Raw genomic sequence first — 10,959 nt, 5'->3', positions numbered from 1 at the left:
GTCCAGATTTCCTTTTGTGGAGGTGGAAGAACATTACAGAAGGACAACTGTTTGTGCATCACTCATTCCAGTCCTTAGTTAAAACCACGTGTCAGCACACTGGGTATTTGACAGAAAGTAATTAAATGACTCTCAGATCACGAAAAGCAAAATTCCCAAGTCTGAAGACACAAAAAACTGACCTATTTGACCCATATTCCCATCTGTATGTGTCAAGGACACCAGGCAATGAGCATCAGCTCATCAATACCTTGCCAAAAGCCAAACACAGTGGTAGGGGTATCAGACTGTGAGGTTACTCTTCTGTGACATGGACTGGGAGACTGGTGAGGATAAAACGTGTATGCAGTAAAATATATGTCAATCTTAAGTGAATACCTGTTTCACAGCACTCGGGATTTAAGAATTCAAAAAAGGTTATACTTCATCAACACAACCTGAAAAATATTGCTGTGGAAACACAGGAGAGGATTTCAGCAAACTCCTGAGTGCCAACACAACTCAACACTACAGTGTCAGAGTACCTGAACCAAAACAGAGCATCTCTGAAGAGACCTGCTTATCCCTGTACACTGACACGCTCCATCCAAACTGGCTGTGTCACATGCACTTCTGAAAATCCTTCCGACTCCCTCGGTATCCATTTCTGGGTATGGTTTACCTGTTGCCACTCGCTTGTGTTGTATTATGCATATGTGTGTGTCTGCCCTGCTGCAGATGTGGAGGACCAAGAGAACCAAAGCATCAACACTTACTATAGCCATCTCTGCTGTATTATTGCCTGCTGCTACAGAACTCATTTTTTCCTCCATCTGCCCTGCGATTCTGCCCGCTTCATCTCCAACCCCTGCTCTCCACTTCTTGTCTGCACCAAAGCTCCTCTGTCACTGGAACAAACACAGCACACCAACACTCAGCTCTGCTTCCCCCAGATAGACTTAACTTCCTGTACTCTCTGTACTCTGCTGTGCCTAGCTCCCCCCTACCCCCACCCCCCTTCCCCTGCTCCATCTGCCCCAGACTTATGCCCAGTCTAAATATTTCTCCAGCAACCTTGCCACCCTCACTTAAAAATAAGCCAAAGTTTGCTTGCAACCATGCCTCCCATTGTCTGTCTGCTTCGTGGCTTATTAGTTTAGGAGAATGGGCTCGAACAATAGTGTTGTGCAATACTCCAAATTTTAGTATCAGTCCGATACTAAGTAAATACAGACAGTATTACCAATATCAACACATAGACAGATACAGGGTATATTGGCTGGGTCTGATTATTGGGGTGGTCATGACCCCCCTAACCCCCCTGGAAATTACGCCCCTGGATGAAACAAAGCATCGATCCTATCACGCCAGTATGGTCCAATACAAGTACCAGCGTTGGTATTGATAACATCCATATTTGCATATTAATCAAACAATTCAACAAGCTGGAACTAGGATTGCTCCTTAGAACTTTGCCCAGTGAAAGTACTTTGTTTTTGCTTTGTCACTGTGGACTACTCTGTGTGGACCAACAAACATACATTTCCGTCATTTCTGAGATGAATCTGAAAGGATGTTAAAAACTTGTATGATATGGAGATCTGAAATATTGTTCATTTTTTCTTGACCCTGCCTTGTCTCAGACGTGAAATGGAGATGGAAACATAATTGATGCAAAAACACTTAATTACAAGCAGAAGAAATCATGAGTTAAGTCAGCAGCATTAAATATTAAAGGCTAAAGTGCTCATCAGTCATAACTGCTGAATGATCCCTAGTTGAAACTTTTTTTTACAGCGGTATTAGTGCTTTAACAGCATTTTAGCATTACTGATTGATTTGTATGGATGTCATAAACAATGATGTACTGTCTTTAATCATTTATTTATTAATTCATTTCTATTTTTTTCTATGTGCGTCTTAATTTGTAAAGTAACTGTAAACAGATTTTGAGCAGTCTGCTTTTAGTGAAGTAAATCTCATTATAAGTAGAGAGAAGAAGTCGTTACATCAGTCTGAGCACTAAAACATTAAAAACAGGACTGAATTGTCGGCCACACGGGGGTGTTGTTCGGCTCTGCCTGGATACTTTTTACGCTACAAAGTCGCACCAGGTTTGATTTAATTAGTGCCATAAATACTCTTGTGTTCTTCTCAGGCCGCACAATTGTAGCTGGCTCGGAGGTGGCAGGAAAAAAAGGGGTGGATGCAGGTGGACGCTCCAACAACCACCTAAAAACAACCCTTCAGTCAGACCACTCCCTCCGGGTCACGATAAAGTCACTTAACCGTCTGCGTCGACAGCGGGCAGCAGACGCCATCGCTCCTGTTTGCGAAAAGCAAGCTTGAAACTAAAGGTGAGGTGGGAATGTTTTGGGAATTTAGCTGACGCAATCTGGCGTTTAAAACTTAAGAAGAAGAAGAAGCAGAAAAGAAGAAGCGAATGACTGTCGTGAAGTGGGGGTTATGGGGGAGCTAAGCAGCTAGCTTTGAAGCTAACAGGGCTGTCTGCTGAGTCGTCGGAAAACAGCAGCTGAACTGCTCGGTAACCGAGTCTGAACGACTGCTAGCGAGATAAACAAGACTGGTAAATAGCCAGCGACGGCTAACCTGCTAATGTAAACACGGAAAGTGACATCCCTTTTAACCCGGGTGTTGGTTAAACTGCTAACGTCGTTTGTCGTGCATGTGCAGCGGAATGTATTAAGTTGGTGAAGACAAACAGCGACGCGGAGTTCCGAGCATCCAGCGTAAATGGAAATACACGGCAAGCGCAGGTTAACGGAAATTCATGAAAGTTTGAATGCTACCTATAGCACAGCTAAAGCTAAACGGCTGTCAGACGGATAACTATTAGATGGATTCAGGGTTTTGGTGGCGAGGAGGGCGTTCCTTGATAAATTCAACAAAGCAAGACGTCAAGCAGTCGGGGTTAGTCATGGCTCATCTCGAAAACACAGGCCGCTGCCGAGTCTGTGCAGCCACACGATTATTTAAATTCTTTGGTAGGGTTGTGGTGACTAATGAGGTTTTGTCGATGGGTGTTGGGGTTTCAGGTCCTCATTATGCTAGTTCCCCATTTGTCTAAAAACGTAACCTGCAGATAAGTTAGCCATAAATCAAGCGAGGGCCTTGCTTATGCAAACGTATTAAAGACAGATTTGGGGGGGGGGGAAATCCAGCTAAACTGCATTGCCTTTTAGTAGGATGCACCTGCACGCTTTTTTTTTTTTTTTTTTTTTTTTTTGTGAAAATTTGCAGAAAGTTCTAATATTTCTGCTTTTAGGCTTCAGATTTATTTGGACTGTTTTGGGGATTTCAGTGGGAGTTTTACTGATTAATCTGTTTAACAGGTTTCAGTGCTGTGTTTTGGTTTCAATGTTTTTGTCTTCTGGCCTGATTTACTGCCCTTCATTTCTGACCTGACAGGTTGCTGGCTGGCTGTACTATCTGTGACCACAGGTGCTGTAGCTAATCTCAGTGTCAATACCAGGAAGTAACTCATACTGTACAAGTTTATGCCATGAAGGCTGGACTCTCTGTTTTTAGGTTCGGCTGGTATGTCTAGAGTTCAGCTGGTGCTGAAAGTTGCTTTAAAAAATGTAAGAATAATACAGTTTCATTTGGCTGTGCTCACTGTGCTGCTGTTGTAATGGTGTTTAATAATAAATGAGTGTCTTATAAGTGTTGCAGAGCATCTTGTTTGCTTAGAGGCTCAGCTCGCAGGGCTGAATTGGCTCCTTAGTAGTGTCATGTTCCTGTAACAAAGTTACAGGTACTGTGACTTTGATACCAAGCCCAGGAAGTGGCTGGGTGGTAAGTTTTTAGTGTTTACAGACACACTGTCACATGTGCTCCATCAACAAATCAGAGGTCTTGCAACTCCACCCGGCACAGCATTGTTGCTTAACAGATTGAAGTTGCAGGCCCTTTAAAAGTTTGTGCTGAGAGGTGTGGACTTCATGTCCTGTCTTGTGTTTAGGTGGAACAATAGGCACTTGTAAAACGAAGTTAACATTGAAAAGACATCTGTGGTATTACAGCAACAATATCTCTTCTCCCCCCCCCCCCCCCCCCCCCCCCCCCTTCAGCTTTATTTTCAAGGCAATCCACAATGGACTCGAGGTCTCGCAGGCTTCCGTTTTGTCTGTCCAGCTCAAGGTCGTCCTACATATCCAGTCCTGCGCATTCAACAGTCCCATCCTCATCGCTGGGGTCCAGTAGACTATACAGCAGGGAGACGGCATTGAATAATGACCGCTTCCCAAGGGCGTCATCGCCTTACAAGGCAGATGTCGACAAACAGGTAGGTAGGCTGATGGCACAGCAAAAAATGGCTAATGCAGGGAATCGTACACTTCATTTTACACCATGCACACCCCCTTCCAGACCTTTTGCTTACAGTATGTACAGCCAAGTGCTAAGTTAAAGAAAGAACCTGAATTCTTGATTGCTAAGTGAGGGGTGATTACGTTATGGGTTGTATTTTGCTCTCATGGTTCGGGTCCACTTAGTGAGTCAGCAGCCTTTACCCTATGAAGCACTCTCTCTCTCTCTCTCTCTCTCTCTCTCTCTCTCTCTCTCTCTCTCTCTCTCTCTCTCTCTCTCTCTCTCTCTCTCTCACTCTGTGTATATGTATGTGTGTGTGTATATATATGTATGGGTTATTGTTTTATTTCTTTGAAAACAGCAGTTAAATGTCACCATTTTATCCCAACTGGGTGAAATTTCAGCTGGAAAGCTGCTGGTTTAAAATTGGATACAACGATCGGTTACAACAGCAGCTGCTCCTAAAATCTGCCTCCCTACTCTCTCCTCTACTACCTGGGGCTCTAGTGAGCTGCCTTTCTAGTGTATTCCATGGCATTCAAGTCAGCTCTTTTTCTCACAGGTTCACTTTAGTGCATGATCCAAACTACGTATATCAGTAGGGCAACAGGAGACACTTTGGAGGTCTTTTTATAGGGTAGCCTAGATTCCTTGGCACATGATGTGCGTATTTCAGTCCCAATGCTCGTCAAAGACCATCTCAAAAGAGAGTGTTACTATTGGCTCTGGCTGTGTCTGGCTTTTGTTGTTGTTTTTTTTGTTTTTTCTTTTTTTTTTTTCAAGGGAGTCTTGGTGCTTTCACCCTACAAACTACCTTGTGTATGTTAATGTTATTGCTCATGAAGCGAGATAAGCAAACATTTCAGTCACTTTCTTAATATTTCACTTAAATCTGCACAAGTTCTTCTTCCAACCTAAGACACATGAACATGTTTTGTTAGCCTAAAGAAAGATTGTTAATTAAAAAAAAACAAGGGTGTTAAAGCGGACATGAATACATTCTCATTTTCTTTTTTTGGCCTAACACTTCAAACTACTTGAGTCATTGTCCTTCCTGTATGAGATATCTAAAGGCAGGCTGTTGACATGTAGGTCTGCTCACGTTTGTCTTCATTTTCAGTTTAGCACTAAGTTTCTTATGTCTGATTTAGACTTCTGCAGGAAATTGCATCGTAACTTGCGATGTAACCAGAAACCTCTTTTAACCTTATGCCACAACCTTCCACATAGGGCTGTTCGATATAACGATATGTATCGGATGACGATATAAAAACATGTATCGTTTCATTTTACGCTATCGTTTGTTTCGTGGTGTCGCAAAATAAACTGTTTACGGCAATATTTTTTTCACCGTTTTGATGGTCACTGTAGTGGCTATAATTTCTTAAAGTTCTCTCTTTCTCTTATATTTAATATAACCACACTACGGACGGACAAGCGCCTGTTTTTATGCTTTGTCATTAGCAACAACGACGGTAAAACCATAGCGTCTCCGCTTGTTTATAAACCTTTCACAATAAATCTTCAGAAGTTGATTCTGTTCATCTGGACGTAGCGTTTTAAAACGCTACGTCCAGATGAACAGAATCATGATGCATGAACAGAAACAATACTCACAAAGAAAACGGCGGTTGTTACAACTTATGTCTAAGAATTTATAGTATCATGCATCGGTTAAAACATTCGACTCCAGGTACACGACACCCAGCTGGAAACACTTCACGCAAGTTGAGCTGCCCGAGATTCACAGAATTTTCAGAAAATGTAAAATATTTGTGATTTATATCGTTATCGGGACGATAGATGTCTTATATCGGGATATGAGATTTTGGTCGTATCGCACAGCCCTACTTTTTGGTTTTGACATAGATTTCCCACCAATGTCTAAATCAGGGATTAACCTTTAGATACAACACATATGTACATATATGCATGTTTGTGCTGCTAGAGCATAAGTTGCGAACCACTCATCAACACAATGCGCAGTCACTAGCTAATGCTAAAGTTATTTACCTTGTCTCCTTTCAAAGAGTTCTCGTCTCCTGAGCTCGACAAGAGACTACAGTAACTCTGACAGTCGCTCCAGTAGCTGGAAGTTGCCCTCTCTGACATCGTCCAGCAGATCGTATGATTGCCAGTGGGCCGATTCCTCTCTCAGCAGCAGGAGCAAACTGGTACTGATGATGTTCTGTGCCATTTTCTAACAGCAGGCACAAAAAAGCAGCCTGGTTAAATGTATTTTCTGAAAGACTGCAAGGTAGAGGACTGGTGAATGCTATTGAAGTATTTTATTCTCTGATGTCTGCCTTCATTATTTCCAGACTGACTCTGAGGCGAGGTTTGGGATGCGCTCGGGTATGTTGAATGCCGTTGACGATGGTGACTCTAAAAGGGCCAAACTGTCAAGCACCAACAGAGGAATTTACTCAAGAATGGCCAGCAACTCAGTTACAGGATCCACCTACTCCAGTAATGGGCTTAGCAGCGGCAGAGGTACGTTATAGCTGTTCACGGTGCTGTTTCCTCATTACCAGCTGAAAGTAATACAAAGGCTATGAAGTAAAAACGAACCTGGCATCATGATAGCGAATAGGAAAAACAAATGTGAAATGAAAGAAACGTTGCATTCAGGGAGAATTGATGAATTTCTACTTCCCATCAGCATTAATTTGATTTGGAACATTTGTATACCCTCTTTCTTAAAATGTATAGGAGAAAAACCAAATGACTCTCTTGATTCTTCATGGAGCTCATGCCGATTACTCTCACGGTCATCATCGTCATCATCCTCTTCATCTTCCAAGCCTTTATTGTCCAGAAGAGACCAAGAGACAAAGAATGAGCCCAGTCTCTCAGGTTTGGGAGAAAGAAGAGTTAGGACTCCTGGATTTGTTTCCTCATTATGTAGGCTTCGTTTTTCTTTTCTTTTCTTTTTTTCTTTTCGATAATTTGAACACATAATAACCTGTCGACTTGGTGCCAGACTTACACACACTACTCTTTTCTTTATCCTTGTTTCAGATCACGCAGACCGGGTGACCTCCACATATGCACAGGGAGCTCGTCCTAAAGAAACTTCCTACTCTCCCTCATCGTCCTCTTCCTCTTCTACTCGAGAAAGCTCCCACTTGAATCACCACTTCTCCTCTTCTCACGGGACTTCTCCTCAGGTGCATAACTTCAGGAACAGAAGCGCAACCCGTTTTTCGAATGGCTCATCAACCCTCAACTCATCTCAGGAACAAACGGAAAGGCCCGAATCCTCCTCTCATACCTCCTCCTCTTATTCCTCCAACGCCCCCTGGTATGCCACTCCCGTGCCCATTCCAGAGCCCACGCTGCCGAGGCCGATCCCTGAAGGCGCTGAACCGGAGGGCCGTCGCTCTACACGCCGCCTTTTGTCCCGTCTCTTTTCACGGCGCTCCAGCCAGGACTCTTCAAGCGGATCTTCCAGTGTTCGTTCAGTTGATGACGACAGCCCGTCAACTGGTGGGGAGTCAGTGGACAGCGATGAAGGAACCAGGATGTCTAGTGTGGACCCTGACACTGGAAGGTCAATCATGGGTAGCCTCAGGAAAAACAGAGCAGATCTCAGCTCTATCCAGGAAAGCAATTGCGGTGACTATCACAGTGGCCTGCCTCGACCACGAATGGCGTCGTGGAGAGAGCCTGGTGTCAGCAATGGAGGCGGCAGCAGCTCCTCCTGGCTTTCTTCCTCCTTCCGCGGCCGCTGTCCTCCTCTCCTCTCTCGCCTCAGAAGGCATGCCAGGGATGAAAGCACGCAGTCGACTGTGGCCTCAGAAGGTTACAGACGGCCTCAGCGTTTACTGAGAAGGTGGGATGAGCTTAAAACCTCACAGGATGATGGAGACGATGATAATGAAGAGGATGAAGAAGAGAATGAAGAAGAGGAAGGAGCAGTTGGTTTAGAGGCCTTTGGTGCTGGGCGTACTTATACAATCGAGAATGAAACATTACCTGAACTCGAAGATGCCTCAGTTGAAATTTCACCACGCCGTAGAGTCAGGGTGTATGAAAACATTTCCGTTTCTGTGGGTCCTCTGGGTGTGGCTGAGAGCCAGCCTGACGACCAGAAAGAGAAGAACATTTCCAGTAGGGATCAAGAGAAGCTGCGCAAGATCAAAGAAAGGTAATGGCTTTTGATCTGTCTGCGCATGACTGATCTCACTTATTTTGTAGTGATCAGTGTCAGATCTTTAACACATCTCTATTTTCTCAAGGTGTTTATCAGCAGCTCTGTGCTAATTAATTCACTATGTAAAACAAAAAATTAGGCTTTACATTGTATCGAGTAGATCTGAATGTCCTGTTTCCTGTTTAGACTGTTGCTGGAGGATTCTGACGAGGAAGAAGGTGATCTGTGCCGAATCTGCCAGATGGGGGAGGAATCTTCATCCAACCCTCTGATTCAGCCGTGTCGCTGTACGGGCAGTCTGCAATATGTCCACCAGGAATGCATCAAGAGGTGGCTTCTCTCCAAAATTGGCTCAGGTAATCACAGGCTTCTCATATGGGTGCAGCTTTTATGAATACTGTGTCTCATTAATTACTACTTCTTTCTTTCTTGTCTGCTTTTTCCTTCCTGCTCAGGTGCAAACCTCGAAGGCATCACAACGTGTGAACTCTGTAAGGAAAAGCTGCGTTTGAACATTGATAACTTCGACATTCAGGAGCTGTACAGGACGCATGTGCAAGTGAGTCATTTCACCTCACTTGGAGAAAAAAATATCAGAATTTCCAAACCCAAAAGCTCTTTCATTCAGCCACAGTGAATGAAAAAAGAAGCAGTTTTCATTCACTGTGGCTGGTTTAATTAATTATGCAAATTTATTAATAACATAATCAAGGGGTTCTCTGCCCTTTTCTAATTTGAGTGGATTTAAAACATGTCATTGTACCAAGTTTAAAACCCCCCCACAAAGCACAATGAGTGCTGGTGTGATTGATGTGACTCCTCTGTTATGATGTTTGCTGCTGTTGGATCTGAACAAAGTTGAACTATGTTGGATTAAACACAGACAAGCAGCATTGAAGCTGCTCTTGGGTTTACCTATTTCAGTATGCTGGGAAAACGTCCTTACAAGTGTATCTCATGCTCTGCAGTCTGAATATGACGAGTTCATCAGTAGCGGTCTCTACCTAGTGGTCCTGCTACATTTCTGTGAGCAAAGGTTCTCAGATGTCCTCGGAGCGGTCGATACAGCTGGGGTGAGAAACCGCACAAATTCACCTGTGGTGTTTATTAGCCTGAGCGCTGAAAGACTCATTTATTGTCCAATTATGTTAGAGCACAGCTGTAAGAAAATGCTTGTGAACCTGTGAGGATTCATGCTGTGATTTTAATCAAAGAAAACATGCTGCTGTCATCTGAGTCAGTCATAGACAAACACAAATTCATCCAGACTAATCTTTTCAAAGCATCTGGTCCCTGATTCACAGAAGCAGTCACAAAACAAGACTCTCCCTTCACTGTGCTTCAGTTAGGATGAGCATTTATTTCATCTGTGCGCAGAACGGCTTTGGCTAGACTATGGGAGAAGCTGATTTGATGTTACTATGAACTTACAAAAAAGCAGACACATAAATGGGTGTTTTGTTGGTGGCCTTAAGTCTTTTTCCACATTTTGATAATGAATGTAATCTTTGGTGTGATCTTTTACATGATACCCACTCCTCAGTTGTCTTCTGATGGCCATCCAGGTAACCAATGAAAGTTCACAGGGTTCACAAATGTTTTCTTGAATTTGTGCAGCACATTGAGTTTACCCAGTCGCTGTTCGTAGTTGAGCAAAAACACTTGCACAATTTCAAAAATGTTGAAGCGATGAATTGTGGCTGACTTGAAATCTTGAAAAGAGACACCTCTTCCCTTTCTCACCTAGTTATTCAACCTGGTGAGAATTCTTCATGAACACATGGACAATCTTGAAAGTATGTTGCTCTTCCCTTTTGTCACAAACAAGCTTTTGTCCAGTTGTTTTTGTCTAAAGCTACCAGCTTTGTGTTGACAAATGCATGAGCGATCTTTTGTGGCTACATAATTTGACTTGTTGTCTGTGGATTGCAGTTCCCCATGGAGAAAGTGACGAGGAGGTGCGAGACAACAGACCGTCCATCGAGTTTTCGGACCTGGATGACGATCTCGAAGAGGAGTACTAAATATGTGGGAAAGAATAAAAGTGGGTCAGACGATCTGCAGTTACAGGGCTTCTCATTCCAGGGGGCTCACCAGGTTTCACACAGGCTTTGACATCTGAAATGCAACAGCGGCTACAGATGCCAAGTGCACAGAACATGTCTCGAATTTTCTGCAGATATGCAAACTTGGAATGAATTAGTACACAAAATATTTAGGTTAATACCACTATATTTGTTTCCCTGAGAGTGCACTTTAATTCAGTTATAATTCAATTAAAATGCAAGTTTTTTTTTCTCTCTTTTTTTCAAATTGTTATACCACAAGTGCTTTAATGTTGAGATGAAAAAGCAGAAACAGAATGGGACTGTGGTAACAAGTGATATATACTTGGTGTGATGGCGAGTGCGAGCTTTGGGGGGGGGGGAAATAATAATAATAATAATAAATGAAATTATTCTTTTGTGTTTTTCTCTGATTATTTTTGTTTCCCA

The 10,959-nt window shown here is 43.1% G+C and overlaps 1 protein-coding gene across 4 annotated transcripts; it reads left to right on the top strand.

Moving 5' to 3' along the window:
• Positions 1–2,139: 2,139 nt before the first annotated feature.
• Positions 2,140–10,946, top strand: marchf7 (membrane-associated ring finger (C3HC4) 7). Of its 4 annotated transcripts, none has more exons than XM_063473606.1 (11): positions 2,146–2,336; positions 4,071–4,285; positions 6,339–6,482; positions 6,630–6,801; positions 7,021–7,212; positions 7,330–8,458; positions 8,651–8,820; positions 8,920–9,023; positions 9,433–9,537; positions 10,212–10,260; positions 10,397–10,944. In XM_063473606.1, the coding sequence occupies exons 2-11, from the start codon at positions 4,094–4,096 to the stop codon at positions 10,486–10,488; spliced, it is 2,349 nt and encodes a 782-aa protein (XP_063329676.1). In that variant the 5' UTR covers positions 2,146–2,336; positions 4,071–4,093; the 3' UTR covers positions 10,489–10,944. The 4 variants fall into 4 exon arrangements, 3 of the variants coding, with proteins under 3 accessions (XP_063329699.1, XP_063329676.1, XP_063329685.1); XM_063473615.1 differs by lacking the exon at positions 2,146–2,336 and adding an exon at positions 2,364–2,756; XR_010093913.1 differs by lacking the exon at positions 10,397–10,944 and having other exon boundaries at positions 2,140–2,336; positions 9,389–9,537.
• The last annotated feature ends 13 nt before the right edge of the window (positions 10,947–10,959 follow it).

This window comes from Pelmatolapia mariae, linkage group LG1 (genome assembly GCF_036321145.2).
Source record: "Pelmatolapia mariae isolate MD_Pm_ZW linkage group LG1, Pm_UMD_F_2, whole genome shotgun sequence".
NCBI classification, from domain to species: Eukaryota; Metazoa; Chordata; class Actinopteri; order Cichliformes; family Cichlidae; genus Pelmatolapia; species Pelmatolapia mariae.
This window is presented reverse-complemented; position numbering and strand designations above follow the sequence as displayed.

Coding starts and splice junctions, on each gene's coding strand:
- marchf7 (XM_063473606.1), top strand. CDS start 4,094: ATGGACTCGAGGTCTCGCAGGCTTCCGTTTTGTCTGTCCAGCTCAAGG. Junction 8,821..8,919: donor TCTCTCCAAAATTGGCTCAG/GTAATCACAGGC, acceptor CTTCCTGCTCAG/GTGCAAACCTCGAAGGCATC. Junction 10,261..10,396: donor ACACATGGACAATCTTGAAA/GTATGTTGCTCT, acceptor TGTGGATTGCAG/TTCCCCATGGAGAAAGTGAC.